Source organism: Metopolophium dirhodum, chromosome 3 (assembly GCF_019925205.1).
Source record: "Metopolophium dirhodum isolate CAU chromosome 3, ASM1992520v1, whole genome shotgun sequence".
Classification (NCBI taxonomy): domain Eukaryota; kingdom Metazoa; phylum Arthropoda; class Insecta; order Hemiptera; family Aphididae; genus Metopolophium; species Metopolophium dirhodum.
In genome coordinates, this window is record NC_083562.1 from 11,096,893 (window position 1) to 11,121,880 (window position 24,988).

General features: G+C 29.1%; 2 protein-coding genes across 2 annotated transcripts; one reads left to right on the plus strand and one right to left on the minus strand.

The window, feature by feature from the left end:
- The first annotated feature begins 3,218 nt into the window (after positions 1 to 3,218).
- On the plus strand, positions 3,219 to 8,077 carry LOC132940354 (maltase A3-like). Its single transcript, XM_061007900.1, has 11 exons — positions 3,219 to 3,362; positions 3,877 to 4,082; positions 4,139 to 4,318; positions 4,407 to 4,582; positions 4,823 to 4,948; positions 5,405 to 5,649; positions 5,762 to 5,957; positions 6,161 to 6,407; positions 7,246 to 7,441; positions 7,533 to 7,676; positions 7,784 to 8,077. Exons 2-11 carry the CDS (start codon positions 3,902 to 3,904, stop codon positions 7,965 to 7,967), a joined length of 1,875 nt encoding a protein of 624 aa, XP_060863883.1. The 5' UTR covers positions 3,219 to 3,362; positions 3,877 to 3,901; the 3' UTR covers positions 7,968 to 8,077.
- Positions 8,078 to 14,562: 6,485 nt separating this feature from the next.
- On the minus strand, positions 14,563 to 23,812 carry LOC132941962 (centrosomal protein of 131 kDa-like). The gene is given in 16 exon segments (XM_061010228.1): positions 14,563 to 14,779; positions 14,782 to 14,864; positions 14,929 to 15,104; positions 15,182 to 15,353; positions 15,535 to 15,734; positions 16,036 to 16,240; positions 16,618 to 16,823; positions 16,902 to 17,096; positions 17,170 to 17,398; positions 17,456 to 17,566; positions 17,677 to 17,755; positions 17,920 to 18,010; positions 18,112 to 18,974; positions 20,017 to 20,131; positions 20,205 to 20,333; positions 23,581 to 23,812. Coding segments are annotated over 16 exon segments (2,988 nt in total). The 5' UTR covers positions 23,659 to 23,812; the 3' UTR covers positions 14,563 to 14,723.
- Positions 23,813 to 24,988: the final 1,176 nt, after the last annotated feature.

The window sequence follows — 24,988 nt, forward strand, 5'->3', positions numbered from 1 at the left end:
TGAATTTAACAGTATTTTTTTCTTTGATTTGTTATACTTGAATTAAACATTATTTTTGTGTTAAAATTCCCTGATTTCATAATTAGGTACATCGTTGTTTCTGCTCTAGTTTTAAAATTGTTAGTGTTGAGCTAGATTTAGTAAAATAATAACCATTAAAAAACTTTACCCGAGAAATCTATGAACTACAATTTTGACGATTCTGATGCTTATACCTACAGCAATCAAACTTTAAAATAAACAACATTATAATCACTGATATCGATCAAGTTTTGACCAACGAGATGAGTATAATATTATACACAATACTCTAAAAACCAAGTGTCGAACATTTTATTTTAATTTTTATAATTTTTTTAGTTTCTTGTGCGTTAAAAATATCAAACTTAATTTGAAAACAAAATTGCATAAAAATATGCATTGAAAAAATGCTTTAATAATCTATAACTTTGAAATTGGTTTTTGGGCTTTCCGTAGAAAATTGGTTCTAATTAGCATTTTAAAAATGTACCAGTTGCCCTCAACCAGAATAAACCGGTTACAATCACATATTATTACATACACGATTTTATAATATCAATCCGTAAAATAGGGGAGACATGTGTGCTCCTATAAATAATCCTTGCATAAATAATCAAATTTAATAATTAAAAATCGAAAATATCTCATGAGTCATGACTATAAATAGCGTTACTTTCCAGTGAACTATTTTTTATTTATTTTTTTGATAAAGGTAGAAAAACGTGTGGGAATCTTCTATTAATATTTCTAATATTTGCTATGAACACAAATACTTTTATGAATTTCTAACCAAAAAAAATTAATTGTCATCATTTCAGGATTTTTTTTAAATTTTTCATGAAATATTTTATAAATCTTCGGTACCTTTCGGTCCTGATGACCTACCAGGGGTCAAACATTATTTTGACTTTTTTTTATTTACTGTAATAAATTGTCATCATAGAACAGTGTAGGCCACACATAGAATACTTATTACCTACAGATCTATTATAATATGATTAATTGAAAATATCAAATTTTTTTTATAATTTTTGACAAATTGCATTGTATGCCGCTTATATATTAATAATTATTATTTTATTTATTATTTTACTATATATATATTATTATTATTTGCATTTTTATATATTTACTTCCTCTATTTCCGGGTTGGTATTTTGATCGTGTATAATATAATAAATGTATATTTATTTTTTCAAACATTTAGAATTTTATGTTATTACCCAGTTATTTGGCCACACAATCTTATTATTTCAAAGGATAGCTACCCATTTTAACAGGGCAATTTTAATTGATTTTTTTGAAAAAAGAGATTTAAAAATTACAATTTAGACTAAAGTTTTAGAGTAGCTCAATTTTTATACTAATGGTGATATTTTTTCGTAATTCCAAAACTAGTACCCATAAAAAGGTGGGTAAATGGATGTCGCTCTGCTGTACAGTAGGTTACAAGTGGTCACTGTAATGGATGGTGTTAAATTTGAATTCAATGATATAATATCATTGTATAAGAAAAACGATTCTGAGCGAAAACAGTCAGTCAGCCTATGATAGCAGCCTATGAAATAAGTATATTTGATAATATTATTGTGAATAAAGTAATTTATATATATACTTATTTATGTGGAACCTTGTTTTAAATTTTCAATCCTTAGCTACATTTATAAATTTTTAACTACAAAATAATGATTACATTTTAAATTTGATACATTTTGTCAAACATACGTCAACATACGTTTTTTAATTACAAAAAAATAAGAAAATCGTTACACAAGAAATCAAGTGAATATCAAGGTTGTAAAAATAAGAATTTCGAACGCTAATAAAAATTTAATTTGACTTTCTTGTAGACATTTTTTTTTTATAAAGGTAGATAAACTTATGGATAATCTTGTATTATATTTTCAAATCTTAGATTGAAAAAGAAACATTTTATGAATTCTCAACTCAAATTCTGAGCGAAGCGATGAATATATTGATTTTACAATGATGTGTGTTTTTTTTTAATTTAACTTTTTTATTTTTTTTGTGTCTGTCATTACCTTTTAGGACAGTAAAAGTGCTTGGATTTTCGTCAACAGTAACTTTTCTGATAGGAAAGTGAATCTAGTTGGTACTTTGGGGGGTCAAAAGTAAAAATTTCCCAGTAGTTCTCAAAAGTGACGTGAAAAACAAAAGAAAAATTAAGGAAAAACGGACATTTTTACGCAAAATCTGTTTTTGAGAAAATCGATTTTGGTTTTTGGTGCAACTCTAATACAAATGACCGTAGGTACATGAAATTTTGACTGAATGTTTATATTAGCATTTTCTATACACCATAACCTTTTCCAAATATTTTGATTTATATGTAAATAGTTTATATATAAATTACTTTTTTCACAATAATATCATAAAATATACTTGGTACCTAATATCATAGGCTGACTGACCGTTTTCGCTCAGAATTGTTTTTCTTTTACAATGATATTATATCATTGAATTCAAATTTAACACCATCCATTACAGTGACCCACTTGTAACCTACGGTACAGCAGAGCGACATCCACTTACCCACTTTTTTTCAATTAATTATAGAGGTACCTGGGTCGGTTTATCTGTGGATTTACCGCTGAAGTAGTTAATTCCGCGCACGAGGACAGTTAACACTTATCTGAACACGTTTAGTTGTAATGGCAACTGGTTTATAAATTTGGAATGACTTTTGGAATGATTTTCCCTAATTTAATAAATATTTCAACTTAGATGTTTAGTTTAAGTGATTGAATCGGCTGGACATTACCAATTGATAATAAACGCTGGTTTTAACGAAAACCGTATTGGTACCTACATACTGTTGATACCGACTGTCAGTTGTATTATTTTAGTTGATTTGGTACTTTTTTATCTATATATTACAGATAATCTTAGGCAGGGGAGAAGTTAACTTTACCAGCCAGTGGGGCTTGAATTTAAAAAATTTAAATACTTAAATATTATATAACCATCACGTGATTATTATGAATATAGAACAATAGTTACCTAATACACCTATCTTAAACGTAATGCCAGTGATTGCGCTTATAATAATGTAGCTACTGTGTTTATTGCTTTTATCATTATTAAGTGATTAAGTTCTTAAATATACCATCCTTTTTTTATGATCAAACAAACACAATTTGTTTATATAAATTGGGAATATTTTTCAGGTCAATACAGTTATTGGAACATTGCACCATTGCACACACCTCACAGTTCGCTCTAAAAAAATATTTACCTAAACGTTTATTCATTTCATGTTATATTAAACCATAGTTGAATATTTTTAGTTAATTATTTTATTGAACTGTCTTGTAATTGTTGTAAGTTAAAAATGTAATATACTTAATATTTAGCTATTATAGTTATTTCACCATTGTCTATTAACAAAAATAAACTGTATGACTTAGCACTAAAATCATATTTTAGACGAATTTATTTAATTTTTCTTTGCTTAGTAAAATTTGATGTTCAAAGAAAAAATATTTAACTATTCTTATCTATAAATGATTAAACACTTTAATAAAAAATATTAAAAGGTTATATATACCTAAATATATAATAATTGTTCGTAAATAAAATATTTGAAATACATTATTGTAGGTACCTAGTTAATAGGTATTCATTTTTTGTTTAAATTACCATTATTTTCAACATAGATTCTAATGGCACTATAAATTATAACTGCAAAACTAATCAAATGTATACAAATTAGTTTAATGATTATTTTATAATTTTTACCTATTATATACCTTTTACAGCTACACTTGAATTATTTCATATTAAAATCCAATATTTTTTTGTCGACAAATTATAACACGATATTTATTATTTTAGGTAATTTATTATATTTAAAAACAATATGGGGACATTTGATGTATTCTTGTTTATGGTGATAGCATATACATGCTCCACCGTAAACGGGAATGTATATTTCCGTGCTACAAAACCAACTAATGAGTGGTGGTCGCACACAATAACATATCAAGTGTATCCAAGATCATTTAAAGACAGTAACAATGATGGTATTGGTGATTTAAAAGGTATTTATATAATATTATGTCAATTTATTATTATTTATTTTATTCAAAATGTTCAGGTATTACCCAGAAACTAGATCATTTCGTTGATCTTGGTATTGAGACTTTATGGATTGGTCCATTTTTCAAATCACCTATGGATGATATGGGATATGATGTTGAAGACTATTATAAGATAGATCCTATATTTGGAACAATGACTGATTTTGATGAACTTGTATTAGAAATGAAGAAACGAAGTAATTGTTATTTATTAGTAATGACTAATTTGCAGATTAACAGCATATTACATGACGTGATAGATCACTGTAAACATATATTTTTTAGATCTTAAATTAGTAACAGACTTTATACCTAACCATTCGAGTTATAAATGCGAGTGGTTTAAGAAATCAGTTGAAAGAGAAGGCAAATACGCAGATTATTACGTTTGGCGTAACGCATCAAACCATGATGAAGTTTTAAAAAATTCAACAATTATACCAAAACCTCCAAATAATTGGGTAAATAACATTTATGAACTTTAAAATTCATTATATTATTTTAATAATACTATTGTAATTTTAAAAGCATTTTCTCAAATGTTTATTAGAATAAAAAGCATAGATATTTACAAAATGGTAATAATACTTAGTTTTACCAACCTCATCATGTGAAATAGTTTTTATTAATATTCATAAGAATTTTTAAATTAAAAATAATTTACTTTATTAAATCTTGAATGAAAATCAATTTTTACACAGATGAGTATATTTGGTGGTACTGGCTGGACATGGAATAAAGAACGACAACAGTTTTATTACCATCAATTTAATTCAAAACAACCAGACTTTAATATTAGAAACCCAGAAGTTCACAAAGAAATGTTGGTAAGTGATTAAAATACAAGTAAGAGAACGCTATACATGTATGCCTTTTTTATTCATATATATACTCATAATAAATACAATTTAATAATATAAGAACTACATTTTCGTTCAGCATTTTTAACACAGTTTTTTTTTTACCATTCGAAAATTTACTTATTGTCAAATCAAAATTGGTGATATCGTTGGTGTTCGGTATTATAATTTTGAAGCGAAATATAAGTAATTATTTGGTATTTTATCTATTTAAGTATTTAGTTATTTATAGCTCAATTAAAATTTCAAATATCATAAATCCTACAAAGGGAGCACCATCTTGAAATTTGCTATTTAATAGATAAATTTACTGAAATGAAACGAACAATTTTTACTGGAAATGGGAAAACATTTAAGACAAAAACAACGAGTTGTTTCTGTCTTTTATCAGTATACATATTTTACTGTGCACTTTTATTCAAGGATATAATTCAATTTTGGCTGGATAGAGGCATTGTTGGATTCCGATTTGACGCCCTTAAACATTTATATGAAAGTGATTTATTCCTTGATGAACCTTGTATGACGAACGAAAACGATTGTAAAACAAAATATTTTAGTTTGAATCATACATATACAGTAGATCAACCTGAAACCATTGAAATTATAAGGGAATGGAGAGAATTCGTCGATAATTATACGAGAAGTAATAACAGGCCAATTTCTTGGTAAATCATAATATTATCATATATTTGATGAATGTAACATCAAAAGTTACATTCTCTTTGCTTAATCGAGAGATTCATAATATTATTTTAATTCATTTTTATATTTGAACAGTTTAATAGCCACCGAATCCTACTCACCGATAAAAGTATTAATGCAATACTACGGCAATTCAACGAAACTTGGGGCTCATTTACCATTTAACTTTGCATTATTAGCTGTTGATAAACGTAATATAATTGAATCCATAGACGAAAATATTAAAAATTGGCTAGATAATATGCCTGAAAACCAGGTGGCTAATTGGGTGGTAAGTATTTTAAAATAATATGATGCTTTTAAGAAAATATTAAACGTGATGTTCAAAATATAATATGACATAGGTCCACACACTAATAAATAATCGTATTGTATTCAAGTGCCCCATTCAATATTACTTCAATGCGTTTACAAGCTTATAAATATTATACAACAAATATGACGTATAATTTAATCTCATACATTTTTTTTAAGGTGGAAAATCATGACAATTTTAGAATGCCAACCAAATTTAGTCCTGAAATGGTACCACTCTTCACAGCTTTGAAATTTTCTCTGCCAGGTATAGAAGTTACATACTACGGTAGCGAAATTGGCATGGACGATACTTATGTGAGACCAGATCAAACTCAAGATCCTAATAATTCAGGAGCTGGAAAATTGGATGAAACAAGAGATAATGAAAGATGCCCTATGCAATGGGATAGTTCAATAAACGCAGGTATAATTTATTTTGCAATACATTTATTCTTTGAGACTCGAGGAGTGTTTGTAGTTTGGTTTTTCAATTCATATTAGTTGCTATAGGGTGGCTCACACGAGAATTCAGTTCAAAGGGAATTTTATAGTATAATCTATGATTGATAATTATATATAAATAAATGTATGTTTGTTACGTGTATGCTAAAAAACTACTCAATCGATTATGACGAAAATTACTGAGATTGTTATTAGAGTCTAGAGATATCAGAAAAATATAGATATAAATTATTTATATATATTTAATATTTATTTAAAATAAACTAAGTGATAAAATATCCAAAACCCGTTACAGACGGATTTCCCGTATCGGTAGAATTAGTTCATAAAACGAGGTACACCGTCGTCACTTGCCGATTTCAAGAGAACCAAGGACGTACACTAAATACTAAAACCAAGATGCACCTATATGTCCTATAATGCCATGTTTTATGTGTGTTTATTTTTTTCCACACTAAGTCAGATTATAAATCTTATCACACGCGTTTTTAAATTTGAAAATATAAGTATGAAGAAATTATAAAATGAACGCTCATTAATTTCATCTATATTGAAATGTTTAAAATTAGTTTACTATGATAAATCTTGATAAGGGTTAGGAACATTTAAAAAAATGTATTATTTGTTTAATTCAACTGCATCGATTCGGTCATTAATGTATTCAAATTACTACAGTGCATACTCTATGAACTACTCAAAGAAATCAATAACTGTTGAAAAGTTGACGTTAAATTCAAGAAAAAAGTTATGATTAATTATTATTATGAAATATAATTTGTATTGTATTAAATGTTTTTAAGGATTTACTGAAGCGAAAAAACCTTGGTTGCCAGTAAATCCAAATTATTATAAAGTAAACGTCGAATCACAGAAAAAAATACCAACTAGCAACTATAATTTTTACAAAAAAATGTCTCAACTTCGGAAAACCGATACATTAAAATATGGTGATCTTCAAACGTATAATATTACTAAATCGATATATATTTTAAAGAGGTAATAAAAGTTGAAATTAATTTATAATTGTATGAAATATTATGCATTGTATCTTTTCGTTAATAATTATTCTTAATCACTTAATTTTTAGATCATTGTTGGAACGCGAATCGTACATTGTCGTAATGAATTTTGGAAGTGAAACTGAAACCGTCATATTGTCCAATGACGTGAAGAACCTCAAAGACGAACTTTACGTATACTTGGGAAGTGAAAATTCTGCATATAATCCAGGGTAATTAGAATATCTCACTTAAAAATTGTTTTGGATTGAGTAATGATGACTCGTTAAAATTATGAACAGTTTCATGTTTTTTAATTTATTGTAATTATTGTTTTTAGAAATATTGTATCAACTGCACCTTCAGCTAGTAATCCAATAAAACTGCGACCACAATCTGTAATCGTATTAACAGATAAATATATTGAAACTGAAAAAATTGATATTCAAAATGCGGGCACACGAATCGGTTCCACATTAATTAGTTTACTCGGTGCTTTTTTACTTTTAAGACATTTCTCATGAATTTATCTTTCATAATTGTACAATAACTAAATTTAAATGTAATCAATAACTTTGTTGTATATATTAATTGTTTTCTTGTATTATTTAATAAAATCTTAATTTATAAACCAGTGAAGACTTTTAAAAAATTTATTAAAACTTTATTAAAAACTGTGATACCTACCTATTGGAGTCAATTAACTTACTATGGTTGGACTTTTCAGACTTAAAAGTCTTTAGAAATACCTGAAATCGTAATTAATTGGTAACTCAAAATTATTTTGATAAAATTAAAAATATTAAAAATATTTGCTAGCACTCTACATATTCTTTTTAGAAAATCTGATATTCTATTGTTAAAGATATTTGTGATTACTCATCATTAAAAAAAACTAAGATCCTAAACTCCTAAATATTCATAATTTAATAATAATAGCCAAGTTAAAAAAAAGACAACCTATGTACAAGTAGCAATCAGATTAAAAACAATACTACTTAATAATTATCTGTACCTATGATATGTATTATACTAATTTTGTATTATAAGTACTCGTAATTCTTATTATGTGATTTATCAACATATATTACTTATGATAGTATAATTAACACTCAAAACTTATTGAGAAAAGTTTTACAACTGTGTGTTGATTAAGATTTGATACGTTTTCAGTAGCATATACTAGCGAAGTAAAGGATCGTATGTTACCTAAAATCTAAAAGAAATAGAATAACAGAGTTGCAAAATTAAGTTGCATTTTGTAATTTGAATTTATACACTTCTTTTGAATAATTATTGTACTCGGTAAATAAAATGTTAGGAATGATATTTTTTATTTTCATTATTTTGCATTATATTTAAAAAAATATAAAAATGATAAGTTTTTTGGATTGGTTTTTTCGTTCAATTTCTTGTTTATACATTTTTACTATTGGGTAGTGAAAGCTGGCAAAAGGGAGCGCAGGTTCTTTATTCTTTCCTTCCTGTTTCCTTCCGGATCCCATTTGAACGTTGAGCCTCTCTTGTTAGACCCTTCTGCAAATGTCAACCCCAGGCAATATTGTAATATTTCGTTTGTACGTCGGATCACAAATTTCTCTCCCTTTCTGCGCCCTTTTCTTTATTTCTTGTCAGTTTCTATTCTTTTTTTACTTTTTGGTTAAGATTTTCTTATGTTTGTGAAACCCTGGAGTCGTAATAAATAATTAATAGACCAACGCAATTCAATATAACTATATAATACAGCAAGAATAATTTATTGTTAAACGGAAATATTATGCCGTTCATTAATTGGTTTTAAATTCAATATTTGTAACATAGTTCTAATTTTTCTTTATAATATGAGGAACAGTGAACACGTGTTAGTAGTGTGCTTATTGTATTCGCGGTTTACGTGTGAACCGTTAATAGGATTACTGAAACATGGTATCGTTACCCCTTTAGTTTCTTCTACCCCACTGAGATATTATTAAATAGTTTTTTTTTTCCCCCATTGCCATTGAAATAAACAAGCATTGACAAGGTGATTGATCATCGTGTGGGTTTGTTTCCTTATTGGATTTGATTAAAAAACATGTTTTTTTTATTAAATTAATAATATTCCGAATTAAGACTGTAAATACATATTCTGTTGTAATGTTAGCATGTTTTTTATTAATATTATTTTATTATTATTATTATCAATATTGATTTATAGACGTAAAGCATATCAATAATATTATTATATAAGCAGTCCGCATTTTAATTAAAGTTTGTAAGGGTACAATAAAAACATTATATTACATAATATTAATGATATGATATAGGTAATTCTCCATTAAAGATTTGAAGTTCAAATGTTGACAAAATCACGAAAATATTCAAATAATTATGAAGATAAAAGAGTATGAAATTTTCAATTTTTATAGCTTAAGATTGAGAATGTATTACAAGGTTGCTTATACTATAAGTATTTTATACTACAACAAAAAATCTAAAAACAATTTTACTATACATTTTAAACTAAAATTTGAATTAAATTAGATATTTACACTTTAAAATAGAATAAAGGTTAAGTTGTAATTTAAAAATGTTATTCAATGACACTTGACATTTTAAACGTATGATATTATATTTTATAATATCTTTTATGTTTTTAAATTTTAAATTTTCAAATACAATGGTTTTAAAATATTAATTCAACCTATTGTATTACTATTATTAAAACAAATCACTTCAATAGCAATATAAATATAATTTTATAATACATTTAGTAAAATAGGCTGACAAACCCTCTTTGCACAGAATTGTTTTTCGTATGCAACGATTTATTATTGAATTCAAATTTAACACATACCTCATACATAAGTATTATATCATGCCTAATACTTGAATAACTGGAACTATTGCGAACATTTCAACAATTTAAAAATTAAAACAAAATGATTAATTATAATTTAGTATAAAAATAGCAGATTACAATTTAGCAGATTAGAATTTTAAAAACGATAACCACGACACATTGTTCTTTGACTGTCATGACTCGTAGTAACGCTCTCGTGTGTTATAATATCATTCGCTAATATATATTATATATATATATCCTTACTATAATATTATAATACATAAGTACATTACTGTAACTTATTCCTCAATGACGAGGTACACTCGACACCTTCTGTGCAGGAGAGTGGTTACTTACTTTTCCTTTTTTCTCGCTATAAAATATACAATGATTTTAAATAAAATAAACAAATAAAATATATTGTTAAATTTAATAAATTAGTTGAAAAAAATATATAATTTCTTAAGGTTACTATAATAACTAGCATGAAATAAAATGATTACTAAGTACCTATTCTATTAATTTTTGAAAATTAAAAAATTTGAAAGATGCATAATTATCGCTTAAGCGTATATTATAACGTGTGACCCAGATGGTAAATTAAAAAAATGATTTAACTCTTATCAATTAAACGTTTAAGTAAACAAATATACTTTTATTGACTATACTTAAGTATAACTTAATTAATATTTCATTTATATTATTTTTTAAGCAATAAGTAATATGTATTGATTTTTACTATTCAATAATAACTATTATAACTTAACGTTCTGAACTCAAGTTAGGTAATTATTTTTACCAACTAGAGATACCGTATAGTTACCCCGGATACGATAAGTTCTCAAAGTAGTCAAATTACGATTGTATTTTTATTTATTATTTTATTATATTGTACGTCGATCATAATAATTATGTTATTCTAACTACTGCTACTCCACGAAATTGTGGTCGAAGCCGTTTTAAATATATAATTTAAAACTAAAACAATTTGTTTTGTTTAAAATATCGTTTTGAACCAAAAAAAAAAAAACAGTTTAAAACAAAAATACACCCACTCTGCTATTAGGTAACCTATATTATATGGTTTTTGCTGCTATTGCTCTAAGCTCTCTACTGCTATCTAGCTCTAGCAAATCCAAGTTGATTACATTTTTTATTCGTTACAATGGTACCTACAGTATGTTGTAAGTGCAGTTTTTGTTTGCACCCCAACATTAATCGTTCACCTAAAAAGTGGGAAATGATTAATAATGTATTAATGATTTATATTATCTACAACAATGACGATAAGTATCACATCAAACATAAATACAATTCAGAGATGAACATTATATAAAATATTATTTTATTTAATTTATAAAAAATATGATATTTAGAATGTCATTTAATATAAATAATCATAAAAATAATATTACTACATACTACATAATATATCATAACATTGAAAATTATTAATAATTTAAACTATGTAATTATATATAATATTACATTATATACACTTATAAGTCATTACAGTTCTACATTATACATTATATTATAATACACCCAGTATTGTTGCACCTATATCGATTTTATACTTTAGCGCACTGCAGTTAAATGATGTTGCAGCCACTCGCAGGTGCCATTTTATTTTATCCATTTTCAAATAGCCGACCTTTAACGTCTCTACGACAGTTCATCAACTCATTTGCGAGTGTTTAATAGACGCACCATGTGGTCACAATGAAACATTATTACCTAACAGCGCAAAATGGCCTCCGGTGACATATATGAAAAATAAAAGGGCCAAAAGCGACGAGTGTACTTGTACGATTTTTTTTTCCACAGTAACGAACCTATTCTCTGTGTATTTTCTAAACACGAAAAGGAAACTGAAGATTCGAATAACCCTCCCGCTGAGAACTCCCCGCGTGCATATAGGTTTTTAAAATGTTTCGGATTGGTACAAATTCAAAGTGAAGGACCTCAAATAATTCAAATGGTCAACTACGATAATTATTCCAAGTAAAACGTATTATTAGAGGTTCATATAAAATAAAATGTTAAGTGCGAAACAATAATGTGTAATTTCAATTACAACAGTCACGTATATACTGATGGTTATAGGTTAGTAACGAATTGCGAAATGCCTTTGATGGTAAATCGGCAGGACGAAACATCCGGAAAGTCCGATTTCCGGTCCAGAGTTAAGCTTTGAGTAAGAAATTGATTACATTAATTGACTAGAATTTTCCAAGAAATAAATAGCTGAGCAGAAAAGAATAATTGATTCGAGAAATCAAAAAGCTCAAGTTAAGGTTAAACATTGTAACGGTTTACAGATTACTATGACTAATTATTTGCGCCACACTGGGTGAATATTTTGTTTAGATATTAAAACAGAACACGAGATGTTGAGTACCGTTGATGAAAGTGGTGGTGTTATTACGATCATAATATTATTTTAATATTATTATTAGGTAGGTACCTAATCAAAAAGTATTATTATTAATAATATTTTATTATATTTGTTTATTTATGCCGGACAAATTGACAAGGGACAGTGTTGTAGTCAGTTTTTTTTTAAATGGACGGTTAATGGTTATTTCCGCGCAGACAGTGTGCTGCGCTTTTACGCCACTTATAGGTTTATATCCTGTTAGACCTATATTCCGAACTAAAGAATTCTGCAACGTATATGCTAATCGACCATTTATACCTAGTTTTCTCTACCAAAGCTCAACCTGCCCAATCTTCAGAAAAATACTCCACCAAATTGAAAAAAAAACATTACTTTATTACTTTATTTTAATTATCAAAAAACGTATCGCGTCACATATAATGTGTACACGTCTTACAAACTTATAAGTTATAACGAACCACAGACACCATCGTGCATGGGAACTTTTGGACTGTAGATAATAATAGATGGAACTTTACTGTTTTACCGGATCAACACTATGCAATTTGTTTTGTTTTAATGTATGTAGTTAAGCATGCTAAAAACGATGGTGAAGTCAAAATTTGGCGGTCGGACTTAGTCTTAACAAGTTATAGCTAATTTAATTTTATAGTATTTTCATATACACCCGGCGTGGTCACTCGCTCGTTCGGACAATTAAAATTGAAAATATCTATCGACTTGATATTTAAAACCACATTGGATGAATCTCGGACTTCAAAACTATAAATCCGACCGCCAAATGCTGACTTTACCATCGCTTACAGAAAACATACCAATAAAAAATAATATGCGCCTTGCAGACAGGAGGCGTATCTTAAAATTATAATTATAGATAATAAAGTCATCACTTCGAAGAAACAAAATAAAAATAATAAACGTAATATTGGAATTAAACGTATCTTATCTTAAACCCTTTAATCCTCCATAATAACCATTTATCACACACACCGACCAATATAAATCAAAACCTTTCATCGTGCACAATCAGTTTGCTTCTCTTACCACAGAAGACCCTATATTTCCTTCGATAATAAAAATATTGGCTAAATCGACGGATCACCATAAACTCCTAATCAGGGGCAACCAAACACTACTAACAATACACCATAGAACATTTTACCTCTACATATATGTATTAAAGGCGTCAACGATTACATAATATTATTATGGTATATCGATGCAAAACAACTTTAATATATACTATTAATATGAACGTTTATATTTAAAAATACAAGAACAATATTTTTTCCAGGCACGGCGGGTTCCGGACGGATTCCGGTCCGTCTCTGTTCCGTCGTAGTGTTAATGGACCTTATATGGATTTCATCGGCCCGGACAGATTCTCTTGTAAATAATATTGACTTCTACTTATCTCGAAATCCAAATAAACACATATTGTATTATTCTACTTATCATGACTGATTATTCAATTTATCATGGTATAATATTAATATATTATGACTATTATCTAATATTATATAAAAATATCGTGTCACGGTGTTTGTGGTCGCACTCCTCCGAAACGGCTCGACCGATTTTAATGAAATTTTTTTTGTATATTTGGTAGATAATATGTGAAATTGTGAATAGGTCGTAAAAAAATGTTCATCCTCCTACCCCCCGGACATTTTTGTTTATAAATGGTTGATATTGGTTATAGGAGAAATAATTAGTTGAAATTAGTATTTATTATTTGGTTGCCATTGGCTAGTCGGGCAGATCTAGTGCTAAGTCGTGATATTATTTTCACTAATAAACCAATTTGTATTTTTATTTTGTACCCAAAATAAATTTGTATTAGGTACTAGGCAACAACTAATATTTATAAAATTATTAATATGATCATAGTAACATTTTTATTAATTATATAAATTACAAATTATTATAATACGTACTATAAAAAAGGGTTTCAATTTAAAAACATAATCGAATATTTTTGAAAAATGATTTGCGTAGCTATAAAGAAAAAAAAACGATGAATTCGTTTAATGTTAGAAATGTCCTTAGCAATAATTAAACTATTTGAGCTTCAAAAGTTCTTTTCTCTGACGTTCCAAGAGTCTCTCCATGTTACTGCACTGATCTAAGGCAGCATTTCGTTCACTTTGTAAAGTCTGAATTGTATCGTCTTTTCGTTTAATTGCTTCTTTTACTCTAAAATAATAACGATCGAATGAGCCAACCTTAAATTTATTTAATTGAAAACGCATACTAATACCGGACATAAACGAGATTTATTTCTCTTTCTTTTTCATTTTCAATGGTTTTTATTTTAGTTTCGAAACTCAATTTTGATTGAATTAATTCTGTCTGTAATATTCCAATCTTAGTGACAGCTTCGTTTTTTATAATATTTTCATTTTCAGTAAGGTCATTTTTTAGTTTGGAAATCAACTGAAAAATTATTAGAAATTAGAATAATGACCTTTACACGTTAACATTTAGCATAATTTATAAAATTAAATACATACCTCTTGTAATCGTACTTGTTCAACATTACACTTATTCAATTCACTAGTGAGATCTGCTAATTTATCTTCTTGCTCCTGTGCTTTGGTACGAGCTTCGTTTAATTTCATACGATGGCCAGATATGGTATTTTCTAGTTCTCGAATGTCAGCTTCGTACTCAGATTTTATTCGTCTACAATCACAATTAATTACATTTTGTTATCAAATCTACTTTCACACATACAGTTAAGACACATAATAATTGCAATAAACTATATAAATATTATACGATTTAAAGTTTAAACTAGTTTACACTAGATGAAATGTAAATAATGACTCATCAATAATTTGATTATTAATGTATAAATTATTACTTAATTTTCATTTCTGAACTTTTTTCTCTTTCAGAAGCTTCGTTCTCCAATTTTTGAACAACTAATTCAATATGCTTGTCTCGCTCTTTTTTGCACATTTCTTTGATGTTACTTTCCTTATCTGCTAACACAGCTGTTTGATGTTGTATCCATTTTGTCTTATCTATTTCACAAGTTTCTCGAATAGTCTTCAACTCGTTCTGAAAGCAGATCGTATTGTCAATAAAATATTTTAAATTTCATGCATAAATATTGGATTTATTTTGCTTTTAGTAAACGTTCTCTGTTTGACACTATATTTGGTATACGACTAATAAATAATTATTCGATATAATTTTAGCAACACTACCCTTCAATGAAAATGACGAAGTAAGACAAATACCACTACAACTCAATGCTTCTACTCTCCGTTTCATTTATTAAAACCTTTAAAAACAATACCTAGGTTTTGGTTTTAAGCTATTAGTTATTATCATAAAATTATAAATTAACGTTACCTACCTGAAATTCTTGCTCCTTTTTATTAATCTTCTCTTGGATCTCTAATACCAATTTCTCAAACTTTTGTTCAAGGGCTTTTTGCTTTTCCATTAGTGTCACTTCATTTTCTCTTTCTTGACGTAATCTTTCCCCGTGAATTTCGCCTAATAGTCGTTTACGTTGATCTTGATAGCTCTTTTCAAGTTCAGCTATTTCCATTTCTAAGCTAATTTTAAACAATAGTTTATTAATTGTAAATCAAAGTATTACACTATATAGGTGGTCATCGGAAAAACGAATGTTGTTTTCAAAATAAAGTCCAAAAGGCTATTTTTTTTCTATTTTATTTAAAAAAAATATAAATTTTCCTAACTAATAAATACAAACAGTTAATCTTTCGTTATATGACTTATGGTTTTATTTTAGTCTTATTGAAACGTTTTATTTCATTAATAATTATTCACTACAAACCATTATGGCTTATGATATATATCGTATATAAATTAATAAAATAATTTTATCAATAGTGACAAACATATTATATACAAAGTTATAAGAAGTTATCTACGGGATTTATAGTGTACATGATAATAATATAGGTACCGATTTCTTGAGTTTTCTCTTTCTGTCACAATTGCTTGTTCCCGTTCTGCATCCATTTTATCCCTCATGGTTGCCATTCTCCTATGCCATGTTGCTTCGATCTCTTCAATTTGGGATTGATGAATTCTTCTAAGTTCAGCCAATTCTTCTTGATATGCTATAGACATTCTATTAAGTTCAGGTTCAATACCTTTAATCGTCATCTCCTGTATGCACAAAAGTTGTAACATTTAAGTATCTAGTGGTAGTGCATTAAATAGTAAAATATTAAAATATATATTTACTTTGATTTTTTTTGTCTTCAGATCAACCCATCGATCTTTTTTTATTTTCTCAGATGCTGTCTGTTTGTCGATAGCTTTTTTCAATTCAACTTTGTGTCGCTCTTCTTGGCTCGATAGTGCGTCATTCATTTTTTTTGTAAGTTCTTTTACAGTCAAAGAACAGCTTTCACTGAGTTGTTTTTTCTCGTTCAATAACTAATCGAATAATATATGTTTTAAATATAATCTGATACACAAAATAATTTCACAATATTTTAATACTATTTACTTTATCGATGAATTTTTGGTGTCTTGTAACAGTGGATTCATATTCAGATTTAGTTTTAGCGTGCTCCGCTTGTAGTTCAGATATAGTAGTTTTTAATTTTTCAGTTATATCTTCTTTTTCTGATAATTGTATTTGAAGCATGGCTACTTTCTGAGCCAACTCTGCTTTGTCAAGATCCATAACTTGTTGGAGATTTCCCTTTTTTACATCCACAACTTTTTTACCTGGTCTAAACATAAAAGTGATCTATACCACACGTTATTAGGCGGACAGAAAATCAACTTACGACGGTGGTGGTGTGTTTGGCAACTGTACGGGCGATTTTTGTTTGGGTGATTTGGGAACAGTCGGTTGATTTGCATTTTTCTCTACCTCATCCAGAAATGACCATAATGCCCTTTGAAAAATCCATTAAAAAAACAAAAATAAAAATATCATTTAAAAAATATATACTTGGAATCATGAAAAAAAAACAAAAATGTATAATGATTTCCAAGTGATATTAACTTTGAACTAGACGAAGATTCTGGTACTAATGTTTGATGTTTATTATTATCTGTAACACCACTTTTCCTGACATTCATGTCTACAATAAATCAGTATACATCATTATACAACAAATATAAAAATAATGTTATAAAATATATTAATTTAAGTGTAATAAATAATAATTAAGTATTATAATACGTGATAGTAGGTATGACGATAACAAAAAAAGTTTGAGGTAAGCGAATTCTACAAACTAACTACCGATGTCGTTATTTTCGGACTCAAGTTCTTTGAGAATGTTGACGATCTCGTCGTAAGTCGACGTCTTATGTTTTTCTTCGCAAAACGCGTCCTTTAAACATAAATTACATTAAATGTTTACTAAATAGACGTATCGATGCTTTCTAAAAATAACAAACAGTTATGCGGATGCCGATCACCGGGGATACTCACGAGTGTATGGCTGTTGAACTCAGGTGTGGAAGGTCTCTGCAAGTGACTTGACATCCACGAGACCACATCTTCCCTGACGTAATCTTGCACCGGCGAACGTTCAGCGTTCTTTGGACGGTCTCTCCTCACTTCTGACTGTCTCTCCGAAGGTTGCTCGTTCCGCGCCGCTACCGCTGCTTCGACCGGCTGGACAGTCGCGGCCGCGACCGCGACCTGCTTCGATTTGAGCGTGTCCTTTATATTTTTAGATCTGTGACCGACCGTTGCCGCCACCACCGGTGCGATCTTCTTCTTTGACCTGATCTTCGGCTTTGCGATGGACCGTGTCCGGCTCCGGTCACTGCCCGCGTCGCTACCCCGGAGCGCCCCCGACAGGTCCACGGAAACGGACCCACCAAATCTGTCGTTCGCGCCACCACCTATGGCCGCGCTCAGGTTCGAGTACAGGTTCTCCTCGTCTAGCTGACCGCGGCCGCTCTTCACATACGCCACGGTCCGCCCATCACCGACGCTGCCGCAACTGGTAACACTTTCTACGTGTACGTCTGTGACGGGTGATGGTACAGGAACCAGAACCGGTGCCGAATTCGGGAACCAGCGCTGGAATTTCAGTTCCACCGCATCGTCGAACGTCGCTGATCCATTGGCCGCCCGGCCGAAAGTTTCCGGCAAGCGCGCGTCCCCACCTCCTGGTGGTATGGGTGGCTTAGAAGTCAGCCCTGGCTCGAGTGACGGCTGTCCATCGCCATCGCCGATGCCGTCGTTTGGGGGGACAGGTGTCAATTGGCCGTCACTAGACGACGACAGTTCGGCCCCATCCGATTCATCAAACACACTCTCCGTCCGATCTATATTTACGATACCTGCGAGATGGGTTAATGTAATGAAAACTTTAAATTTGTGTAATTGATTTTGTTTATTATGATTTTTGCGATGGTCTTTGTATACTAAAAATCTCAAAATGTTATCAGTTTTATTCCAATATGAATTGTATTCAGGACGTTAACTTAAGGTGAAAGGGCGTGTACAATGGGCTTTTAAGGTCTGAGTATATGGGCAGTAGTGGTACTAGTGTACCGTCTAGTGGGCACCACCGCAATTAATTACTAAAACTAATACTGAAATAATGATCCCTGCAAGTATCAATTATTATTAATTATTATTATAACTAATGTTATTGCAAATCAAAGTTCAAACCAAATTGTCCAAATTTGCGACAGATAAATTGTTATTGGCAGTTGTGATTGATGAATAATTATTAATGAGTGGTACAACATGCTGGTACTTGAATAATTAGCATTTATTATAGGAGTACATTGTTATGCGCCCAACGTGTACATTATTTCATAACATTGTGGCGTGTGTATTGTATATGAACACATAGAAATTTTTGCCAATGTATAAGTATAAATTGTAAAGATTTTAAAACACACAAAGAGTCACGCTGAATCGCGTGATTAATCCAGATTGTACAGTTATTATAGTATTATAACTTATAGGCTGGAATGTTCATTATTATTATTGGTTTTGAAAATATAATAAAATAAAATGAGTTTAAGCAACTTTGTAATAATAAATGAAATAATTTTATTTGTATTTTTCTTTAACTTTGAATACCTACGTAATAGTAATAGTGATTAGTGACTAATAATGGGATTTAAATCATATTTTCTACAGTGAAATAATTTTATTTGTCACATGATCATCTTACAGATATGATTACATTTCATTCAAAGTAATATCGTGGTTGTTCAATAATAAGTGATACACTAACTAATACACTAATTATCACTAAAAACTATTGGATAATTCACGAAAATTGCACTCGAATCTCGTCCAACAAACATTTTGATAAATTGTATATTTTTTTTTACCAATATATATATTCAGATATTCTATATTTACCCGTGTCAATCTGTTGATCGTTGAAATCAAATGAAATGTGTCGGCTTTTATTAATCTTATTTATTGTATCTGCAGACTGGGGACGTTTAACTAGTCTTGACTTACGCGGTGATTCCTAAAAAATGAAATTAACGAATGATATTTTTTGTAGGAATGGTGTAAAATATAATTTTATCTAATCATTAAACCTGATATGTAGCACTCAATGTCAGTGCAGACATCGGTCTTCCACGCGACGGCGTATCAACGTTTTCGTTGTACAAATAATGTAAAGGATTTGAAATGTTCAAATTCGATAAACGGGTTGAGAGATTAATCTGAACAAAATATCATAATACATATTAAAATGTAAAATATAATGTAGACATTGCAGATAACGGTATAATATTAGTTTTTAGTTATATACATAATATATATTCATACAAGAATACGTATATTACTAAAAAACAATAACCATTATTTTAAGAACATAACTATCAAGAAACGTATAGACAACGCGTACATTATAGCCAAAACAAAAATACAAATCAAGAGTCGAAAATATAGTACGTCTTTACTCGTTATCAATATTCAATATCAGTTATATATTATATAGCTGTATAATTTAGGTATATATTATATACTGTGCGCAATATATTATTATACTTACTATAGTCTATAAGTCATAAATAGGTACTTATATATTTTGATGGGATTAATTATCTCTAGAAACCATTATTAAATATTTAAATGATAAAATCTATTTACTATACATACCAACAATAATGCCAAGTATCTGTAGGAATACAAAGTTTCATATATTGACATTATTGTATATAAGTACGCACGATTGCTAGTGAAAACTCCATTCGCACACTTACATATGGTTGTTGCATAAATTAATATTCATTCAAATTTAAGACATCGCGTGACTAGCAAAGTAGGTACACGCACAAACTATTTAATAATAATATGACAGGATAGAGAAAATAATAATTTATAAATCAACAACTCTAAACGAATAGAAAAGTTTGTGGATGCGAAAATGTCATGGTTTCTATAAAATTAAATCTACGCTTTTATAGTTTGTTATTATTTTATGTGGCTTAAGATCTTAAATTAATATAGTTCCTATTTATAGACGTTACTTGTAATAGGTACATATAGTACCTATAGGTATGCACTTAACTACTTAAGGCACAGTATACAGACGTCAGACATACTATAGTATCGCTATTAATTATTGTGTAGGTACATATTTTAAAAATATTGTATGATAATTAATATTATTTAAAGAATATATATTTTATTTTGTCTATTAATTGTTACAAAAAAATATTTTGTGGATGCGCTATTAATGCCCGTATGCATAGTTTTACAGAAATTAAAATTGTCTACCTTTATCGAAAATGTCAACGAATTAGTTCAAATATATGTTTATATTTATTTTTATTGAAATAAAGCCTTCAAAAAATAGGTAGAATCTACCTACCTATATAGGTAAATTATTAGCCAGAACTTACATGTATATTAAAAAATCAAATATATCGTATGTCCACGAAAAATGGGTACACTCTATAACTCAGTTACCTACCTATATAACGACCCTTTTCATATTTTAGAATTCTGTCTGCGAGAGATTAATGATTCAATAGTCCAGTTTCTAGGGTACTGAGTAATATGGGTGATTTAATTATACAGAGTGTCCTATATTTCAGGACCATAATTAAGGGGCAACAGGGGGAAAGATCCTCTCCCAGAGTACTTCTTGCATTGTTGAAGGATGGTTAAGAATGCCTTTTTGCAGTGGCGATAATGGGCAATGTACCTATGACTACCTACGTGTTGTATTCAAGTCAAATATTTTATATTTTTATAAATTGTGAAATTGAATAAATTATAATACCTATAATATGATATCCGATATAATATTTTCACTCACATAAAATATTTTATTACATAATAATTGAATATTATGATAACTATCTATTAATGTGGAACAAATGAATGGCCTCTGACCTCTGTATATTTTTATAGGACCGGTATCAAAAATACAAATAAAGTAATATTTAAAGATACTTCACATCTCTTTTCCGAGATCGAAATCCAATGCAAAATTATACTTCTGTATTATTTTTTGTGTTAAACTAAATATGTTGTGTGACTCTATGACAATAGACTATTATAATACGTCTTTGCCTGTCCACCACGATATGTATTGATTAAATTGTATTTATTATTAACCCAATGGGTTCGTTTCCTTGACTGAACACACATTGGAATAAATACAAAAAAAGACTTCTTCTTTTTTACATAGCACGCGTGAGCTAATAAAACCACAGGGTGCGTGTAGTACAATAATATAGGTACTAGAAAAAAGCAGACAAAAGACTATATGTTGTGTGATATTTGTCTGTTACTGTAAGTTATGGTGTTACCAAAATAGAATAATAATAGTATTACAAGCATTTTGAAGGCAATAGACTGTATGTATGTTAAATATAAATATGTATTAATGAAAGGACCAAGAATCGTCTCGTTGCGCAAAAAAAACTTTATCATCCAATATTTAAATAAATTGTGAACCTGCCTCCATTGTCCTTGCTTTATTATGGGATCTTCAAACTATCAGCGGCGAATCCTCCAATTTGAACGAGTGCAACAAAGTTTTCGAAGTTCAGTATTCAGGTTTTGTTTTAGATGATTGTCACTTTGTGTTGCACCCGTGTGTTATTGTCACGAATATTAAATTTAAATTGTTGGCCAAACGTAGACGGGCACTTGTTTTATAACTTATAAGTTATGGTATTTCGAGTTTTAAGTGTCACTGTCAAATGGGATTAACTTACCTGTTCTGTTAGTTAAATTTTAACTTTCATTACTTTCTGTTCCATAGCGGTGACCCAATATTCTAAATCTAACTAAGTCTTTATATGAACGCCTCAGGCTTCGGACGCCTTTTTTTATGATATTACCCGGCGGACCCTGTATCCTTATAGTTTAATATTTAAGGGCGTCGGGGCCGGATCAAGGTCCGATTTTCAAAATAATAATTATAGAAGCTTAAATAAGCATTTGAATAATGCAAAATGTTTGTTCATTTTAAAACGTATTTTTCTACCACTATTTAAAGTAAAATGAAAATGTAGCCTATGATCCGACCTGAAAATTGTTCTCTTTTTTTAAATAAAAAAATAACTAACAAAATCCGATTATTTAACAGGACGTGATAATTTTTCCTGTGAATTCGTTATAATTTTCAAATTTTATGGAATTTCGGAAAATTGGAAAAACCGATACCGATACCCTTATTGGGCCTTATATAATCACTGTTGTAGTAATATCTTTTTTCTGTTTTTATTGTACTATTTTAGTGCTCGGGTTACATGTGCATAATATTTCAAATATCATAGTATTAAAATGTTAAAATAGATATATAATCATCGATTTATAAGCAAATGAACAATTAATTAAATCTTTAATGCGTCTGTAAAATATAAAAGTTTTAGTGTAACATAATATTCAACTATATGATTATAATATACAACATGTATATATTATAGAATTATATTTCAATGTACGTACTTGAGAGCCCTGCAACGATAGTCCCGTGGACGTCACGACGTGCTTATTGGCCTTTGAATTCTTTTTAAAATTGGACATTTTATAACTAAATTCGCTCGCTATGAATGAAAACTTAACGTGAACATCAAACCACCACAATGATAGTGCCCATAAATGAATTAATATGATATGTTATAAAAGTGACATCATATCAGGATTTACGTGGATGTCGCGATACACGACTATTGTTCGCGTGCAGAGAACTCCGAATAAAATTGAGGCCTAGGTACTATAATATAATACCTGCAACCCGAATCTCGTCCACACAACACCTACAACAAAACGGTTGCCGAGCAACGCAACACAGAGCACTTAATAGTATTATGTCCCTTTACATAAATGTGGGGGGGGGGGGGGGGTGTGCGTGTGAGTATGTGTTTCGAAACGATATTTTGAAATCTATTTAATTCGACCGGTCGGCCGAGCTCGGTTACTCTGCCAATACTCGATAGGTATGATATTACAATTAATTCATAATCATGTAAATAAATACACAGTACTAAGTACTATAAGTACATCGCATAACCTAACGTAAGTACATCACAATATCGTATACGTTTTAATACCAAATTCTTAGACAATATTGTCATAATGAAAAACATTGTTTTTAAACTGACGTATATAACGTCACTTGGTAGTTAGTATATTTATTGTAATCGTGCGTGATACTTATGTACCTACTTACGTGTTAACTACAATACAGTTGGTCAATCGAAAAGTACACAAGCACGCAGATTAATATTTTTAATTTAACAGTTAATTATTTAACAAATTCTACTCATCATCGGTAAATTATTTATACAATATTTATAAGTATTTTTAAAGTACCTACATTTTATTATGTACTTTTTATAACTTTAAATGTATGCCTACTTTTATAAAACACGAATAATTACTTATTATTTTAATGATACAGATGAACATTATTATTTTTAACATTATTAGGACACTAGTTTTTAAATTGATTAAAATAAAAATAGCTGATAAAGGATTTGTTATTAGTGTTATTACATTTTAAATCAATTGTGTATTATATCGCATTAAAAATACTATTCTTAGCCAGGACTTAGGTTAAATCTAGCTTGTTGATATTCCTTAAAAAATATTGGCCGGTTTTCGGTAATTTTTCCTTATGTGCTTCAGGATAGGATACATAGCCACATAGGAAATCAATTTTCTCAGATATTTCCCAAGCGTAAAAACATTCCTCACAACAATCTTCGAAACAATTTTAAAACAATTATCAGTAAGAGTAGACTTTATCGAACTCCGCTTGGAAATTATTTTCAGTGTGATATTAATAATTTCTTTTAAATTTCATACCACTAATCACACCTCTAATCTGCATTTATGTAAACAAAAACAAAAG

What these genes read in the sequence shown, in the direction of transcription:
- LOC132940354 (XM_061007900.1), top strand. Translation starts at nt 3,902, where the DNA reads ATGGGGACATTTGATGTATTCTTGTTTATGGTGATAGCATATACATGC. An exon ending in ACCAGGTGGCTAATTGGGTG is followed by an intron (nt 5,958 to 6,160) that starts GTAAGTATTTTA and finishes ATTTTTTTTAAG; the next exon opens with GTGGAAAATCATGACAATTT. An exon ending in TCGATATATATTTTAAAGAG is followed by an intron (nt 7,442 to 7,532) that starts GTAATAAAAGTT and finishes CTTAATTTTTAG; the next exon opens with ATCATTGTTGGAACGCGAAT.